Consider the following 20,245-nt stretch of genomic DNA (forward strand, 5'->3'; position numbering starts at 1 on the left):
TCTCTAGTGGGTTGTCACACAATACAGCTGATTTGCACCTATTACCTGCTGAATCTAATCGTAGTCAGCTTAATGACAACCCAGGTAGTAAAATAGATTAGAAAAAAATATGGCTGATGCAGCTGAAAAGTTCAGCAGGTGTTACCCAATTATGACAGTTTCCTTTTTAGACTCCCATTTCCTTTCAGACATCAATCTTAATTGAATACTTAAACCACTGTAAATTAATTAGATCAAAACCCCTATGACTTCTGTTCTGACAACCTGGAAAATGAAGAGGATTTGGATAATGTGTAAGAATTTTGTTTTTCCAAATTGTTCTCTTCAATAATGTGGCAATTTGAGAAACATTGTGTCCAGGAATTTAGTTCCCCATAACTGTGCTCACACTTGTTGATTTAGGTAACTGGCCTTACTTAGTCTATTTGTCTGTTGTGTTTGCATTATTTCTCTGCTGAAAGTTGGCTTTTTTTCTGGAAAAACACTTCAAAGGAACCATTTTTATATTCTTCACTCCCTGCAGTCAATTAATATTCAGGAAATAAACTGATTTCCCCCCCCAGTGCTGAGTGAATTGTGCACAACTAGAAGTGTTCATGACCATGCTCAGCTGCCTCTCTTCTTTTTCCCTTACCCACTTACAGTTACTTTGCTTCACTGATTTATTTCATATGGTTTATATAAAGCAAGAGAAGTAGGCAAAATAGAAGGCTATAGTTGCCCTGCTTCAGTTTGTTTTAGCTGTCCTCCAGCCCTTGCATTAGGACTCCACTAATCATAAACCTACTTCAAGGCCACTATTAATGGCTCCTGTGGAAGGCAGAATCTCCTTCTTTATAGAAATTACACACCTTGCCAGTTAAAGACTCTGTTATTGCTCCCAGCTGAATATTTGGTAGTCTAATTCACTCTGGTTTAAACCCATTGTACCCTTTCCACAGCTGTGTATCCAGGCTGAGGATGAACTCCTTGCATGTTAAGAGGGACACAAGCAGACCATTCCTCTCTCCCATTTGCAGTCCCTCTCAGCAGCATGCCCTAGAGGTTTAACAGCTGTACTTTATTATGGCAAGTGGTTCCCAGGTTAATTCTCCTCACTGCAGTGAGTTACTTCCCATGCATACTCTGTTGTGCTTCACCTTTACAAATACTGAAGTATTTTTATCCTGTCCATAACAGCAAACATTTGTTCCTGCTGCTGATTTGCAGTTAACATGACTAACCTTTGATGTCGTGTGTTTCACCTTAGACGCAGACTGCACAAACTAGGGGTGTCAAAGATTACCCAGGTCGATTTCTTACCTCGGGAGGTGGTATCGTACTCCAAGGAGACGCAGACACCTCTGGCCACACATCAATCTGAAGGTAAGATTTTTTTTTCTTTAAACATTTTAAAGAATGTAATAAAAATAATAGTAAGTCATAGCATAGCTGCTTATCATGTTTTTTCTGCAAGCCAGCTATTGTTTATGTGATTAATGGCTGTTCTGATGAGAATAATTATAAAAATCACTTTAAATGCAGGTGGAACCAAACTATTTCTGACTTACAATGGGTTGTGCTTAGATAGCAGTTTAATGGGAACATTTTAAAAAATAAATCATTATGAATATAATTAAAATTGTGCTTTATTCATTTTTTTAATGCTTTCTCAAGGAAGTTATAAATTTTGTACTTTGTAAAGAGGCAGTGTTGGAAAGTTGCCCTCTGTTGTTTGGTCAGGGTAATTGTGTCCCTCTGCTGTAGGTGAAGCTTAGGGAGAAGTTGCAGCTTGGCTCCACGTACTGAAAAAGGAGGTTTGCATACTTTGATGTGGACAGTCTTTCTCCCTGCTGACATCATGCTGGCATCTGCACTCATGGAGCTGTTTGTTGGCTGTTTGGCTCTCTTGTTGATAAGTAAATACATAGAGTGGCAGGGGCTTGCTGATCTGCCACTGTTGTACTGCAGAATGCTGATTGCAGGTCAGTGGTACCATTTAAACTGAATGCAGAACAGTACAAATAGCCTGATGTTGTCTGTGCACTAGAACAAAGCAGATAGAAGAGGAAAGCCTCATAGCAGTCTTGACCATAATTTTTGCTGTTTACAATGAAGAATCAATAAAAGTTCAACAACTGAGCAATTTCCTGCAGAAGATAATGTAGAACTTTATTTGGCTTCTTTCAGAGAAGAAAAATACTCAACTAGGTGGTGGTGGTAAATCTGTCTAAATATAAAGTATTGTCAGGGAAAATAGAGTGATAAATGTTGCTGGGAGTTGTTGTTGGGGTTTTTTTGTAACTGTGTGACCAGGTCTGCCTTAGGAAGCAGAAATAGAAACCGCTGAGCTGGATGCTCAGATTCTACTTTTCTGGAGCGTAAATTTATCTTGGTATTTGTGGACTGAAATAGTGTCTTCAGACACAGTCAGCTCTTTTGCTTGGATGATGCTCCTTGAGCAGTGTGTCCAGAGTGCTTTGCCTGCTTATAGGGAGAAGCTGTCTCAGAAGCCTCCCTGGATCAATCCAGCTCATCCCTGCTTGTTTCTCTGTGGGCTGCTCGAGCCTCGAGAAAATGGGTTTTGCCCCTGAGTCTTTGTCTTCTTTGCTTAGGACCAGTTGATGCTCAACCCTGCAGCATTGTCATGAATTCATTGTTAGCTCAGATGGAGAGGGTGTCCTTCCTCTCTGACACTGAATAAACGGCCTTTGTCCAATGCAATAACCTGTGGATATGGGGAATTTAAGACATGGCTTTATTTTTGCCTTCCTCAGACCTACAACACCAGCACTCGTGAGCTGACCTGCCTTTCTGAAAAGCACAGGCTCACTTAAGGAAGCATCTTCTTTCAGTAAGATCTTGCGTTTTCCCCAGGGAGCTTTTCAACTATTACAAAATTATTTTCTTGCTAGAAAAGAGGACAATCTTATACCTTCAAGACAAAAACCCCAAAGAGTGTGATGCCATAGAGCCTGGCAGTCAAGACAATGAGCAGAGAAGGCAATGTGGTTTGAATTGGTCCTCCCAGCACAGAGGAAAGTCACTTGTTCCTCATTTGTGTGAAACAAGATAAGTGCAAGCATATAACATTATGCACTTTAAACTGCCTGGGCCAAAACTGTGGTGGAAGAGGTCAAGTATGTGGGTTTGGTGACTGGATTTGCTATCTTTCCTATTCGCTGTCATCATGGCCAAGGAAAAACATCAAGAATGGTGGTGGTTTACATATTAAAACACAGAGGAAATATCACCCAATCTCTTCCTTCAGATGTGCAAGGGAGAGAAAGTGTAACTTACATTTCCACTCTGCTGCTGGGGAATTCTCTGCATATGACTTGGACATGATTATGGCTGTGCATTAGTAAAGGAGATTCAGGAAAGTTTGGTTGAGAGGCTATTTAACTGGAAATTCTCTAGGGGGTAAATAAGCACTCTGATTTTGGTCTCCCAGGTCTGATGAAAATGAATTCTCAGATTTCCAGTCTCCTAAGCCTCTTTATGAATGCTGAGCCTTTCATAGAACAGCTTAGAGAAGAAGTCTCTACACTGTTTCTATGCATTCATGTGATAAAATATAGCCATTATCTTTTCAAAATAAGTTGTTCAGCCATTATTATGATTATGGGCTTAGTTATTTAGCATCTGAAGCCTTAGAGTTTGAGAATAGGAAACAAGAAACTTATTTACTTGGATGAGTCTTACTTCAGCATTTGGAATTCACTTTTAACTGCCTTAAATACTGGAAATGTCAAAATGCAGAATATTAGGATGAGATTGTCTCATGCTTGCTTGTTGTTTGGAAGACAACTAATGAAGGGTATGGCTGGTTGGAAAGATGGGTGAAAAGAAGACTTGGACTCCATTCAAAGTTCTTGAGCTTTTTCAAAATACCCTTATTAAGTTTCCTGCATTTGCTTCTCTAGAGAGCAAGAAAGAAACTCTGAGGTACTGTAAACGTACTGCTATTCTGCAGCTCATTGGATGTTCTTTGTGGTAATGGCTATTGCCCACCAAACCTAATAAAACTGGAGGAGGAAGGGTTCATTCTGGCAAGTCCATGTGGTGCCAGAGAGCCAGATGCTATGTGCACTGAAGTCTCAGCTTGTCAGCTGCTAATTTTAGAAGAAATAGTGTGGCATTATTCTTCACTGTATAAAAAACAGATCAACTCCTCTTTTCAGAGCAGGTAATTTGCTTTATTTCAGAGGAATAATGACATGTCATTTCCCCCACCTACTCTGTTATTTAGGGAGATGTGTATATGCATCATTCAATCCTTTGATCACAAGTACCTAATTCTTTTGCTTTATTTAGGTCACAGTTAGCTTCAGCCTTTTCTTCCTTGCAGGATGACTTCAAAAACACACAGATCTTGGCTCTGAAGCCTGAGAAAAAATATGTTCTTTATTTTCCCCTTCCTCCTGCTATAATTGAACTTGAATTCAGGTATTTGTAGGCATTGAGAGACATTTTACTAGTGTTGTTTCCATTCTGGAGTTGATTAAGACCTAGACCATGCCAAATATTTTTGAGAGGTCTCTGGAACACTTCCTTCATAGTGTAGAGGCTCTCACGTCACCTCAGGAGTGGCAACCCCATGGTTGGACCCTCCAAAGCATTGCAAACCTGCTGTTTGCTAAAGGTGCACCTAGGAGAAAACAGAAAAACCATGACCTAGCCTCTGCCCAGGATGGGTCCCTCACTGCTGTGCAGCAGTGGGCTGAGCTCTGTATGACCGCCTGCAATCCACCTTTTCTGTCAGGAAAACAGTCTGCACATTCAGGCTCTGCTGGATGCCTGCCTCATCTCCAGCTGACTGCTCTGCTCTTTAAAGGGCCAGGAGGTAAAATCTCAGAGAAGGGAGATACTCCTCTGGTCTGGGTCCCCTCAGAAACTGAGGGCTGCAAGAAGGAGAAATTCTGTGATCTTTCTGGCTTTGCTGTCCAATGTCAGGAGTGTCATTTTTCCTCTTTTGCAAAGTAGAAACTACTTCATCCATAAAATGAGAGGTTCTCACATTCTGTGTTGACAGACTGTCACTGCAAATAGGTTAGTCAGAAAGAATAGGTCCTGTGTACAAGAGAAGATCTGACTTTCTAAAACAATGGAAGTCATGTGCACTTCATCAGTTTATAATTTTCAATGGATATTTGTTCATTGGGCAAAAACAAATGATCCGCCGTACTCACCTCCTGAGCAGGGTAACCTCATCCTATGTCACAAATGTAGCCCAGTTCTGGCAAGAACACAGCTGAGACCTGTGATCCATCTGTTTATATGGCTTTTCAAACACTTAAGGGTGTTTTGACTATTAGATAAAAAGAAGACTAAGCTCTCTATTCCATTTGGGAGTAGAATGGAATGAAGTGGCAAAATGGAGGAGGAGCTGCAGAGGCTGGTTGGGTTCTGTGTGTGTCTGACAGTGTAATTCTCTGAACTAAGGTTCCTGAAAGTTACCCTTTTTAAAGCAGTGAGGGAAGAGAGGGGAATTCTCTCACAGTCAGGCTCATGTGTCTCATGACACATTGTGTCTGTGTTTGTGTGTGATACCAAACGTTGAGTACCTAATGTAGGGTGAACCAAAATCAGTGCCACTGATTGCGTTGACTAGTTCTTCACTGACAGACTTGGTAAGAGAGTACTTTATATAGCCATAGTGATTTAGGTTTGTCATTATTGAGTAAAATGGGTATGTCTTAAAGAGTGATACATTGGCATCATGTGGGGCCTGTGGCCTGCTTTGAGTTTTGGTAATTGGATGGGAAATTATCTGTGACTAGCACCGATAAGCTCCAATGCTGTGAAAGCAAGTCAGACCTCTGGAATTTTATCTTTTCCATGCTAAAATCTTTGGATATTACAGATTTATTTCATACTTCGATTGTATTTATACTTTGATTGTCAAGGTCCAAGATTTCCAGGTTTAATCAGTGAGGAGATCTGTCTCTGTACATACTTCAGGATACTGCGCAGCAGACCACTAGCCCAGCAAACTCTGCCCAGTCCTGCTGTGCCTTGCTGTGCCTGACTGTAGCTCAGCTCTGGCTTTGGGGATGCATTCTGTACTTTGGAAAAGCCAGACCCTGAACTGAGATCAGACTTGAGCTTTCCCATGGCAAATCTGGCTAGAGCTCGTGGATCAGAAGCCAGGGTTTAAGATAAAGAGCTTCCTTTGGCTTTTCCCTTCCAGAGAATTGTAAGCTCAGCTCCAGTCTCAAAAGGACAAGTCTGGACCCAAGAACAGCTTTGAACACCTCATTTAATGGGAAATACAGATGCACATTTGTGCATTTCCATGCATACAACATATGTGTCAGGATACATGATAATGTATGATGGAAATTGTACATAACCTGGGGGAAAGCAAAGGCCTTCTGTTTGTAAACAAAAGGAGGTGCTGAAAAGCAAAACTAGCATAGAAATCACTATTAAAAAGAGAAAATAACCTGAAGATGGATCAGTGTTAAAGCAGAAAAACTTTTCTAAAGAAGTAGAGCCTTAGGATTTGTACTAATGGACACTAATTTTGTAATAATGTTTTGTAACTTTGTAAAACACTATGCTCCATCCTAAGCGGTACCATGTATCACTAGGTGTTCTTAGCTAGCTATAAAAAATCCAGTTTGCCTTTTCTTCTCTGACTGCAGTTCATCAGAGTTTTACTGTGGATCTCAATAGCTGACATAAGCACTCTGATTCAAGATGGCTTTGTTTGATTAATTCAACAAAACTTAATTTGTACTGTTGTACCAGACTGTACAAGATTGGATGAGATTAGAATGAAGCGGTGCAAAGATTTGAGGCATTGCATTGTATAGTATTCTTTCAGTAATTCTTCTTTCCTCCTGTCACGAGTGCACCACCTTTTCTAAATAATAAGGTTTTCAAGGTGGATTTGTAAATATTTTACGTTTTAAATTTGCCATAAAAATCTTTCAAAGGCATTCAGGCAGCGCCCTCTGGTGGTGCAGCGGTGAAACGCCGCGCCTGAGGAATGGCGGCAGGGAGGGATGTGGGAATGCTGGAGCGACCTGCGGAAAAACACCTCAGCTTCTGTCTGAGGCAAGAATTATGTTAACAGAAGGTGCTTGAGTTGTATGACTGAGATGTACGAGTGCAAGTGCTGATGAAAGAAGTGTGAGAAGAAAATACAAGGCATTGCATAGAAATTGGGGGGAAAATATATTATTTAGAAACGTTAAAAAGCCTTGAAAAATCAGCCATAGATATTCAGAGCAATAATACACTAGTGAAATCAGGTGCAAACCCTTGTTATTGCCAATTTCTTTTTGAAATACAATTAGTTAAGTACAGTTTGTTAAGATACATGTATTCCAAAACAGCCACAACAGGCAGCTGCCAGGTGTGGTGGGTCTATGTATTCCTCTCCTCACAAGCTACAGGCATTGGATGTATGCCTCTGAAGGCTTTCTTCACCACCTGGCTCATGGTAATTTTATGTGGTACAGAATTAGAATAAGGACTTGGCTTTATAAATTAGTTTCTCTAGTTTCTGTTGTGCAGAAAAAAAGATATTTGACATTTGTAGGGATTTCTTCTAGGAGGAAGAATGAAGAGGCCACAGTCCAGTCATGGGTGCTTTGGTGTTTGAGTGCAGAAAGGGACATCAAACGTCTGTTTTCCTAAAAGATGTAAGAGACTTGGGCTCAAATAGTATTTCTGCAAGACAGTCCCAGTCCATTTTTAAAAGGTGGCTGAATAGTATATTAATCAGCAGTCATTATTTCAGTATTTGCTCCCTTCCCTATTTCTCCTTCCAGGTTTTCATTAAAGATTTCTGGAAAAGGACTTTTCTCAAGATGGTTCTCAGTCTTATACAGCGAGCCCTTTTAATGCTAAACCGTTTTGAATAAGCAGATCTGATAATTTATTAAGCATCAGTAATTCTCAGGGAATTATCTACTAAAAACTGGTTTAACAGAGAATATTGCGTCTGGTTACACCCAGTTGGAGGTCTGAAGAAGTAGAACTCTTAAGAGATCTTAGACTTTTTCTTGATCATTTCATTACACAAGGATCAAGTAACTTCATCTTTGCAGCTCCTCCACAATCTTAACAAAAATTTGGGCACGTCTCCTGAAAACCAGGCACATACACATGGGAGTTTCGTGCTCCAAAGTGTCACTGACCTTCTGCAGGCTCCAGTTTCTTTTTCACAAGGTACCTCTGCATTAAATGCAAGCCAAGAAGGTATCTGGTAATTCTTTATGAGGGTGGAGAGAGAACAACAGACCCACTCACAGCTGAACCATGCATTCTCTAAACCATTCAGCCAACAAAAGATGAGGAACAAACCAAAGCTTAACTGCATTCTTGATGAAACAAGGAACCAATTTTAGGCCTGTGCTGCCTTGGAGGGGACTGTTGTGGAATTTAGTTCGGTGCATGGAAACAATACTGCTTCAGAGCCTTTGCAGCCAGCATGGAGAAGGACCATGCTGTACCACCCTTCTTGCACCTTCTTGATCCTAATGGGTCTTTGCTCTGTGCTTTTAAGCAAGTGGATCCCATCCTCCACCCAAGAGATGGGAAGCTGTTCTCTCCTAGAATAATCCAAAATGCATTGTTGTCAATCTCCTTGCGTGGAAACCAACCTGCTCCTTTAGCTGCAGTGGGAAATAATGTGATTGGATGAGATCCTGGTACATCTGGTGTTGCTTGATGGAAAACAAGAGAGCTGATGTTAAGAGCCCTGACCTCAGACTCCTTTAAGTAGCTGCAAGTCATCACACAGTGCCTTTGACCCATCTCTGTGTCCTGACATCTGAAACTAGCAGTGATCCATGAATTCAGAGAGAAGCCCTCTAACACCTGTATGCAAATTGAATTCTTTGTTGGCTGGAAATTAAAACCTTCCTCTAAGTCTTTCTTCTCTGCAAAAGATCCTGGCCATGTTTTACACATGAACAACTGCTGTATTGAGCTGATTTGTTAAATGTTCCCCTCAAGCAACAAAATATTTCTAAACTTATTTGCAAATATATGACTAGTAGTATGGTGCAACTTAGCTTTAACATGAGAACAAAGAAATTGTCCCACTAATGAACAGCACCATGATTTCTCCAGTCAAGTCAGTGGAATGACAGTGGTCAATTTTTCTCTATTTGGTATTTTCATGTGTTCCTAGTTATCACTTTATGTATAATTTCAGCAGTATTTGAATATCCTTTGAATTAACAATGTGTATACATATTACAATGCTCAAATGAGAAGATTCAGATCTGAAAATGTAAAAAGGGTGAAATTTGGGTTAACAGTGCTTCCAACAGAACAATGAAGACATGCCTTTTTGTTTTCTTCAGAAACAAAGCACGCTTTTTCCTGCCATTCCTGTAATTCCTTCTTTAGACTAATGGGTGATGCCTATTCAGTATATACAAGAAAACAAATACCCAGCACCTTCTATTATGTCTTTAGTAACCCTTGGCAAATTCTGGCTTTGTAACAGTGACCAATCTCCACTAGAATTTAAGACAAGATTAAGAAAAATGTGAATTGCAGAAGTAGCAGTTATTAATCCTCAGTGCTCTAATTAGCACTTAATCTTTCTAATCCTGTAAGTAGATACAAAATCGGGGCTGAAATAGACACAGGCCATAATGTGGAAAGGCCTTCATTAGTGGTGTTGAAAAGATGTACAGAAAACTGCTTGGTTACTTTACACTTCTCAGTTTGATCCTTGGCACTTGGACTCTAAGAGACAAAAAAGATTCACATGCCAAAATCCCCTCCTCTGTTTTAACCCACAGTACTAATGTACTGGGTCAAAAATTACACAGCTGAAAGTTCTCCTGTTTAGCACCTCTCTATCTTCAATTCTATAGCTGAGCCTCAGCCTAAGAAGCTGGCTAATTGTGCCCCTCTCTAGTCTCCTTTAATTGGCTCATTTCCATAGGAGAGGCCACCTGCCTTGGATAGAGCAGTGTCAGCTGCTTGCCCTCAGACTAACTGGAGAGGGAGCCAAGTGCCTGGGCTAGCTAGAGTGAAGAACTTGGCACACCCCACATGACTGCCTGCCTTGGAGGTGAATGGGGATGCACCCCAAGCCGAGTCTTTGTTCACCAGGTGTGTCCTCACACTCCAACCTGAGCACCTGGGCAGAGCCCTCCAGTGGCACCCCAGGGCCCCCTCCTCCCTCCCAAGAGCTGCTCCAAGGTCATGTAAAACCATGTTATATTTACTATAAAGGCAAACTGTAGATCTCATCTGTATGTAATACTTGAGAATCCCTGCTCAAAATCGGTAGTAGCTGGATCCTTTTCAGAGAATCCTTTTGCTTGCGCACACACGAGAGTTACTCTGAAAATTGAAGAAAGGATCTGGATGAAGAAACCTTTAATGAAATGGATATGTCAGTAAAGTAAAAGTCTCAGCATGAATTCCCACTGGCCACTATTAATAGAAGATGGAATTCTCTTTTGCTGCAATACAATAGACTGTCTCCACAAATAATGTCACTTTTCAACCAGACCCTGGCTGTCACTTGCCCATCTATCTTATTTAAAATAAACTTAGCATGTATTCACTCTGGGCCACAATTACTTCAGATGTATGTCCTAGCCATAAACCTCCAAACCAGCCCTCTCTCTTTCTGCAAGCTAATACCCTACTTAAAGCACACAGGAAGTGAAAACATAATCATTATTTTTCTGAAATGTGTTGAGCTTGAGCCATGAAGATTCCCACTTATTCTAAGTCTATAATTGTATGTTGTTGCTGTGGATACTCCTTTTTTTTCCTCACCCCAATTGTGTTGTGAAGTTTGCTACATCCAAGCTCAGTGTGGGTTCAGCTCCTCTGTGATTGGCACAAGCAGATCCCTGCACTTATGAAAAGACTCACTGATCTCAGTAGCAGCTGCTGGGGTTTGAGGACTCTCTCAGAATTCACGGCTTGGTTTGGAGCTGAACTTCTTTGAAGGTCTTGCCCCAGCTGCACAACTGGAGAATATCTGAAATTTTAACCTTCAATCTTGGCCGTTTGATATTCTCTTTCTTGTCATTTCCACTCAGATGTTCACTCTTCCTCTTCTAGCCACCAGTTCTCAGCAACAACATGCTCAAAACAGCACTCATCTGCTGTGGAACACTGAAAGCACTAAGGATCTCGCTTGTGACTGCATGAAGAATTCTCTGTGTGCTGGCATTGCATCACAGATAATGGGCAGGTTGAAAAAACAGCATCTTACACAATTAAGACAGCACAAACTCCTCTTGCGTTTGTTTCACAGACTTCTTACCTGTGACCTGAGGTGTGCTGGGATTCACATGGGGGGATAATTGAGGCCAAAAGAGCTGAACCTAACACAGTCTTGTGAGAGGGGTATGGACCCTAGCCCAGACTGTCCGTCAGTCTGTGGCCAAGTTTCCAGAGCAGTGGAACTAGTTAATTTGGTCCAGATGTCAACTGGGTATGTTGTAACATGCTCCCAGTTCGAACTTATCAGGAATAAGCATCTTTTATAATCTGCCTTTTCCTCTTTGCTATATTGAGTACTGCAGAAAGTTTGGATTCAGGATTTCCAAGTAGGCAGGGTTCCTAAGAGTTAGGCATGTTTACATACATTTTAGGGATGTAAGAGTTGCTGTTTAAGCAAAGATGTAACAAATTTACATCTGGTTCTCATTTGTGCAGTTATGAAAAGGTGTCTAGTGAACAGTGAGCTTCCATTTTCAAGAATGGCTTGGACAGAGGGTGGAGTGTGCAGGCAGAAGTGCCCATGACACTCTGTGCTTGGGAAACATCTCTTCTGCCATTCCTAGGTTGTAACAGGATGGAGGCAGAGAGTGAACAGGAGATTAATTTGGTCTCTTCTCTTGTTGTCTCTAGTACAGAACTGTGTTTAGAAGTGCAGATACATTTATATAGTTACTTAAGTATTTACTTACAGGTGCAGCTATAGATACAATATTTACATAATGTATTACCTATCTGTATTATATCTAAATTTACAGATACTTGTAGATACACACACAGAGCTGATCAGTACAAGATCTCACTGCCTGCCAAGTGATACCCTTGGGCTCAGAGCAATGGTGTAAGTCTCAAGAGTCTTATCTTTGTTACACTCTATATGTGTAATTCAGAGCAAGTCACAAATTGAGTTAAAATCGATGCAGAGACATAGACCCATCTCGTCATTTTCCCATAGCAGAGACCACTAAAAGTTTAAACATGAACTAAGTGAAACTCACCTAATTTAATACGATTTTTAGCTGTCACAGAGCTGTAAGATCTGGCAACATGACTAGTGCTAGTACCCAAGCTAACTAGCTGCATCTTTGTTGAGATAATTCAGTAGTTCAGTGCAATCACATGCAATGGCTCTACCTTGAGGGGCCCAGCCTGTTTGTGTAAACTTCCATACTCGAAAGAGTGAGACAGAACCTCCCAGGAGACAATTCACCCTATCTACTGTATTTATCATAACACTGGAAAAATTATCTTCTATTTGTGCCTTTCTCCCTTGCTTACAGGATTTAGCCAATACATTCAAATTATAACCTTAATTTTTAGATGATTAAGTTTAGGTAATTCCCACAACTTCGTGATGGGAATATGGGTAAGTGTGTTATGAATTATTTTATGTCATCCCCTTAAACAGTTTTGGAACTGCTGTTACTGCTATTTCTTTTCTTGGGCTCCTTCATCTCTTACCTATTCCCCTTTGAATTGCTTCTTGGGCCTCTGTGAAAGAAAAGTGAAAAAGCAGGCACCTTATTTTCTTCTGAAACCTGTGTAATTGAAGACAGCACTTTCCCAGCTGATAAAGGCAATAGTATAGAGAAAAAAATAGAAAAATTACTTTGCTCTTTTGTATATTCAATTAAGTAGTGTTTTTGTACTATTCAGAGGACTTTATTGTGTAGACTCAATACTACACTTTATTTGCTAACATTTATTTTGATACATCAGTCTGGTTTGCATATTATGTAGTTCCTCAAATGCATATTTCTGTCCCATTTTGCTCAAGAGTTTTTCTGTACAGTAAAGCCCATCAGATTCCTTCCCCCAAAGAGTGTTGAGTATCAAGTGGATAGATACCTAGATCTAGAAATTACAGCACCATGACTGTGAAATGGACAAAACCACAATTTTGTTTACTGAGCTGTAGGATGGGGAATATATACTTTCATCTCCTCTTTCATCACTTTCAACCATATCACATAGGTTGTCGGACTATTCACTTGACCTGTGATATTTCTTGTATTAGAGTGTCTTGATGAATATCAAAAATTAATACTCAACCCTCAGGTATTAGCTATGCAGCGAGGATGTTTTCAGATCTAATTACTGAATTAGTACTAGTTTGCAATTATCCTTAATGAATCTGGATTAGAAAAGGTTAGTAAAAGTACCTTTTCTGTTGCACAGTTCATCAGCTTGAGATAATTTAGAAACAAAGGCTCATGTTGCAATCAGGGAAAAGACTCCCACTGACTAAAATGGGACCTGGACTGGGACCAAATTAAGTGCTTGCCATGAGCCTAAATAGCTGACATTGTCACTGACTCATCATGTGAAGCCCTTCAGTACATTGTAGAATCATTTTATTTGTATTTGATTAAACACGAAAGTATTTTGCTAGGCTTTCCAGCTTTGAAAAACAAAGTCATTTACATAAGGGCCAGGCAACCAAATAGCTATCCTCTTTTACCCTGGTTAGCAGACTTAATCCTGCAAATATTTATGCATGTTCTGTGCTCATCATTAGTCCTCTGACATATTTGATTGCCTGATGTCAGGCATGTGTGTGTTTGCAGGAGGGTATCCGGTGTTGTAGCTTTCATTTGTTGTATCCTGTTTTGCTGATAGACTGCAAGCTCTGAAGGACAGGAGTTTTCATATAGAAAACATGCTGTAAAGAAATACTGATCATGAAAATGTGTTGACCTATAATAGAATAGTTTGTGTTGGAAGAGACCTTTAAATGGCATTTAATCCAACCCCTCTGAATGGGATATCTTTAATTAGATCAGGGTGCTTAGAACCCTGTGCAACCTGACCTTCAGTGGTCCCAGGGATGGGGCATCTGCCACCTCTCTGGGCAACGTGCACCAGTGTTTTACCACTCTTATTGAGAAAAAAACTTTTCCTTATATCTTTTAGTTTAAAGCTATTGCCCCTTGTTTTGTAGCAACTGGCCGTACTAAATATATGTATTTTATAAATATATCTCTATCTATCTATCTATCTATTATATATGTGTGTGTGTGTGTGTGTTTTAAGGGGAAAATATGCTTCTTCCCTGTATTCCAGGTTGATTCACTTTGGTAACTGCTAAAAATGTGTGTTTTATTACCAACACCTTTTATCAATCCAATGAACAATAGAAACAGCAACTCTGCTCCAATACTGGCCACATCTTGCAATAATTTATAAATGTCCCATATTAAAAATAATACAGTTACTCAAACTTTTTCAAAATGTCCCAGGGTAAGCAAATGCTTTTGTATTATTATTAGTTTTGACAAACCTGATTGTATGCTGGCCATTGTTAAAGGGTTCTATCTGCCTCCAAACACAGTAAGAGACAAAGAATTTTTAATGAATTTAATTAAAACTTTATGTGTTTTATGGTGTTCACCTCCAGCTGGTGTGCCATTCTTCTCTGTTGAATGAAGTTTCCTCTAATGCATAATGATGTGTTTTATAAGAGGGATGTTTGAACCCCCTTCCTAGTAGCCTTGAGGTAGTTTCCATGGTATGACACAGTGGTGAAGTTTTTAAAAGCAGGTCTCTTACACTTAAGCGAATTATTTATATGGTTAAATGCACATGAATGCATAGATATGAATCTTAAAATACATTTAAGAATTTTTTTTCACCTTGAAAGAGTCCTTGTGGGCTAGCTTTTATGACCCATGCTGCTGAGCATTTTTCTTTACAAATGGCACACTGACATGAAAGGGTCTTGTTATTTGACTGCTTCTGTTAGAAGCAGGGGTGATGTGTTCTCCTTTGGTTAACACACTGACATCTGTACCAGGCACAGCATCCTGATATTGATGGGCACTCCTAGTGCTGCTGTAATAAAAATGAACAATAACATGCAGATAGCCTCGTTAGCAAATGTTTCAGGGCGTTTTATGAGACATGCTGAGACACTGCAACAAGCTGGGTCATTCCCATGGCTGGTTAGAGTTAGTGGAATTTCAGTCTTCTGAATCTCTTGTGTGTTAGGGCTTTCACTCAGGGTCTCTAAAAAGGGCAGTGACCTGTGTCCTTTTCCTGCAAGCTTTCAATCAGTATTTCATCTGTCCAGAAGTAAGCTCTTGCTAAAAGAGGTAGGCTCTTCATTTGTTTTAAGCACTTTCTTTTCAAAATCTTGAGTCTTGGTGTGGCCAGATTGAAACACAGAGCTGTATTTTTGTGGTTTGGATGGTGAGATCTCAGTTGTGCAAGAATCTTGAACAAGTTCCTCAGGGAAGGAACGAATGAAGCAAGAAGTTCTGGACCAGAGGAATAGGACTTAGGAACAACTCATATCTCTACAGGGAGTAGCATGATCCCTGGAGCAGTGTCTGCAGTGGAGGGTACAGACTTCCAGTGATTTTGCAGAGACTTGAAAACTGAGATTAATGTTGAAAGGCATCTTCATAAATAATGGGTCTTGTTCTAATAGTTGTGAGGAATTGGATGGGAAACTGGTTGCAAAATCACCCTGTACCAGCATCACCCTTTTATATCATTGATCAACTCACTGAGGTTGGGAGAGCGTTTTATACAATCTCACTGGAAGGTGACTAAAAGAAGAGACTTTCCAGGAGTACCAGTATATCAGCTAGAAAACAAATAGTGGTTACCTGGAGATGAGACTGTGTTCTCTTGGGAGCAGGATCTCAGTGTTGAATCCAACTGTGATCTTTAACACAGTTTTCTAAGGTTTAGTCAATAGTATTAACAACAATAAATCACTGTATCTGTTTTTCCCCACCTGATGAAGAAACAAAATGATGTTGGAGAGGACCAGTCATAAGCTAAATCAGAAAAAGTCTTTAGAGAAAATGCTGAAAAAATTGGCACTTGGTGGAATGAGAAAGAGCTGAAGAAATGAAGGAGCATTAAAATCTGAAGAATACTTCCTGGTGATAGGCATGAAAAAGAAAGCATGGTGAACAGAAAAAGAAGGTGGATTGTTGGAACCCAGGGCACAGGGAATATTTCTCTGCCTGTCCTGAGAAGTCCTGATTCCCAAGAGAACACTACTTTTAACCTTCGTCCATGGAGAAAGTTTCCAAGACTTTGGGATGAATTGGAATCTATGAGTGCGTGCAATAGATAGTAGTATAGGTTATCACAGGGTGAAAAACTTAGAGTTTTGGGCATTTAGTATGGAGATAGATAGGACACAAGATGGAGGATTTTGGGCATTGTCTGATCTCTTTCTTGTTCTTCATCTACTCCATTTTCTGCTGTGTTGATGGCACAGAGTGACTGGTTAGAAAAAGCCGCAATGCAGATGTTGCGTGAACAGACAAATAATTAGTTACTGGTAGAAAGGTAGAAATAAAATACATTCTAAGAATTAATTGGACAAAATAGTTTTAAAAGACCTTGAACCTGTGTGTCTTGTGATTTTTTTGGTGCCTTTCTTTTTTGTATGCTAAGTCTATTATATAGACAACGTACTAAATTGTTAATAAGAGAAAAAATAAACAACAACCTAAAGACTGAAAAAACCAAAAATCTCGTTCATCTGTCAATCCTGGCATGGAACTTTTTAAGGATCTCCCCATCAGGGGAACCTCGTGGGTGGAGGAGGGGGTTTCATAGTGGATAAATATGAGACTGTAAATAATGAAGAAATGAAAAGGAATTAAGTGAAGAAAAAATTGGAAGAAAGTGGAGGAAGTCCTGAAAACCACAAAGACATATTGGTATCTTCCTCAGAAATTGACAGGATGCTCCTGGAGGTAAGAGAAAGAAAGGATATGAGGAGCTGACTCTCCTACATGGGAAAAAATGACCACAGACTAAGGAGTCATCTTGTTGCATTGCTCCTGATTCCAGATGCTCTGACAGCAGTCTCCAGTGAAGCTTTGTTAGAGCAAATCAAATAAACTTGTTCTGATAAGCTGCAATGTACCCTTCAGGGAAGGTAGAGCTTCTGTCAGTTAACACAGGGAGCTCTTGGACTAAATGTACCAGCAGCTGAGTGTCATACTCTGTCCCTGGGGCGTCTCTTGTCAGCTGGTGGGCTGAATTCTGTGCAGTGGAGACCAGAACAACTTATATTTAGGGGGAGTGTGAAGGTGGCAGTCTCTGAACTGCCACCTGTGCATCATGGTGTGGGAGTTTCTCTGGACATAAGAGCCACATGAAGGGAAGATCACACAGTTGTAAAAATTAATAATTTTGTCATACATAATGGAGGTCTGCATTTCAGTATGCAGAATCAGTCAGGACATCAAAGGCTCTGTAACTCACCTCCTGGTAAATCAGTGCTGCTCTTTGCCTTTGGTTAATGTTGTAAAGTGCTCAAGCTGTTAGGCATCGGTCTATATTCCTGTGGTCTCCAGCTCTAAAATAACATTATATTTAACTAGTACCCTTTGTTCCTGGAGTTACTTTTGATAAGCAGTTTTGGGAGCAGAGTGAAAGAAACCTGAGAAGGATTAGAGCTTGGGACTACAAGGGCTGAGTTGTGTACACCCATGACATGCTGTTAGTGTTTCATCAGCCTGTGAACAGTGGCAGTCTGACAGTGAACCAGTGGGTCCTTTGAAGCAGAAAGGCAGGGCCCTAAGAAAGTGTAGGAGTCCAGGTGCTGGTTGTAGTCTTACTGTTAAAAAAACAGAAAAGAAATCAAGCAGGAAAGAAGTCAAGTGACTGAAATCAAAGATGTTTTTCCCATGGTTTGTAGGTATGTTGCACAAAATGGCTAATTAATGAAGGAGGAAGATGTATGAGGATCGGATTTGTAGCAGGTTTTATTGGCATGTGAAACTGCTACAGAAACAGAGGCTTGAAGAATGATCTTAGGGTGAAAAAGGGGGCCTTTCTCAGCTCAGCTGAAGTGCAACGGTGCCTGCCCCAGCCCTTATGCAGAACATGAGCATTGTGGAAAGTGGTGCTGCTAAGAACATTTTGATAGCAAGTCAGGGTAGCCAAACACACATCCAAGGGTGTGCCATAGGACACTTGTCTTTCAAGGCACACTTCTAGGTGATCCAAGTGGATCACTAGAAGGATCATAATTCTGGATGGTTAAGGGCATTGCTGGGTTTTGGAAGCAGGTCTGTACACATACATTCCTAACTGCTGGCAGGACAATAATGGGGAACAGAAAAAGGAAATCTGTGCCACTTACTCTTTTGCCTGTTTAAGGTAGTTATTGAAGCACAAAAGGATTTTGAGCCAAAATGGTCATTAGCAGATATTGTACATACATGTCTGTATATACAAATCATAGAATCATGGAATTGTTAAGGTTGGAAAAAATCTCTAGGATCATCAAGCCTCACCATCAACCCTGTAGCATCACCATACTCACCATTAATTTGTGTGTACATTGACTGGTGTCATTTTAGGGTGAAACAGGGTCATTTTGATGAAAAATACGGACAATTAGTAAGATACATTATGGAGATCCCTTAAGTGTTCTTTGGATTGAAAACACTCATTCTGTCAGAATATAGAGAGAATCTAACAAGATAAAAAATAATAGAAACAGACATACAAAAATAATGGACATTTAGTAAGTCTGCCTATATTTTTCCTTGTCTCTGGCTTCAGGCCAGATTGTCCATGCATGGAACATCCTTAAAGTCATAAGCAAATTGTACCATATTTTCTTCATAAAAAATACAAGATTTGGCTCCTCTATCTCCCTTAAATGCTTCAAAATCCCTGGATCAATGCCCACAGAATCTCTTCTGAGGAGAAATCTGAATGTGGATTATGCAGGAAGATATGAGAACTTTCATGTTTTAGCTTCTTTTACTATTTAAGTAGAAGTTAAAATTAAGTTAAAAGATAGATAATGTCTTATCTTGACAGGTTTTTTTTCTTTGTTTTGGAATCCAGTATTCACACTGTTTCCAAAGGCATAATGAAAAATTTTATGTATACTAAGTTTAAGTCTTTCCTCCAGTAGTCTACACTGAAAAGTACTCTCTTTGAAAAGCAGAACTTTATACAAAGCTTCCCAGTATTGTTAAAATGACACACATTTTGGTGACCTTTGCTAAATCTGCATAAATATTTCTGTCACTTTTGATTATTTCTTTCTGCATTTTAGAAAATACTCTAGAAAATACTGTGCTGTCTGTGTCCGTGTGAATAGCAAAACTCATAACGTTTCCTTTTCTGAGGGCAAACTTTTCTACTTGCCCAACCTGAAACACTCTTCAGCTCTGAGCCCTTGACCCTCTTAGTGATTTCAGTGAAGGGACAGAAGGAGTTATTTGAGCCAGGAAGCTGTACAGCAGAGGATAAAATTCACTTGTGAGGGATATAAATCAGTTATCCAGGTAGGATAGGAATCAATCAATGTTTGTCTGCTCAACACACTTCTTTGGTCACTTTGCCTTGAATAGCACTTGCCATGTCCTACTAACCTCCTGTAGATGTGTGTCATGAAGGAAACAATAACAATTCCCTTCTTGGACTCTAGCAGAGAAATACTTGCTGAAGCCAATTACAAAATACCTGTTGATAAAACAGAGATCAAGATATTTTTTTCAGTGTTCTAAGTCCTCTGTCCAGCTGTACAGCTACACAGCATTGTACAGCTCTGTATAGCATTGTGCTAGACTATAAAGCATTTACGTTAGCTTTAATGCCCTTCTCCATCCCAGTGCTGTATAAGACAGCTTTCAGTGTACGTGGAAGTGAGGCCAGAACAATTTGAATGACTTTCCCTGAAGTGACAGCCATTTGAAGCATGATCCTTTAGAGGCAAATTAGGAATGTAGCCTGAGATCTTTGCGTGCTGTCCACCCAAGTCCCACCATCCCATTCCCAGGCCAGTTTTGTTAGGTTCTGCCTGGCTGTATTCCTGTGTAATTCCTGCTCTAGGTGTCCCTGCCTTGGCTGGATGATCTCCAGAGGTCCCTTCCAACCATCAGTATTCTGTGACTGTGGTTCTGTGATGAGAAATCTAGCTTTGAATTTACATGGTACTGCACAGGGAATATGGAAAAGCACCCATATAACTGAAGCAAATTGTTTGGTAATCTGGGCCTGCAACATACAGTAGAAACATCAGCAAATGTCAGACTTGGTAGCAAACTTCAGG

General features: G+C 40.1%; 1 protein-coding gene across 9 annotated transcripts in view; it reads left to right on the forward strand.

Annotated features, from left to right (window-relative positions):
• DYNC1I1 (dynein cytoplasmic 1 intermediate chain 1) overlaps positions 1–20,245 on the forward strand; it is a 186,048-nt gene that overhangs the window by 42,207 nt on the left and 123,596 nt on the right. For all 9 annotated transcript variants that reach the window (XM_030264700.4, XM_072925546.1, XM_030264699.4 and 6 more), the window contains one exon: positions 1,250–1,365. In XM_030264700.4, coding sequence (XP_030120560.1) covers positions 1,250–1,365 — 116 coding nt within the window. The remainder of the gene's footprint in view (positions 1–1,249; positions 1,366–20,245) is intronic.

This window comes from Taeniopygia guttata, chromosome 2, assembly GCF_048771995.1.
Source record: "Taeniopygia guttata chromosome 2, bTaeGut7.mat, whole genome shotgun sequence".
NCBI lineage: Eukaryota > Metazoa > Chordata > Aves > Passeriformes > Estrildidae > Taeniopygia > Taeniopygia guttata.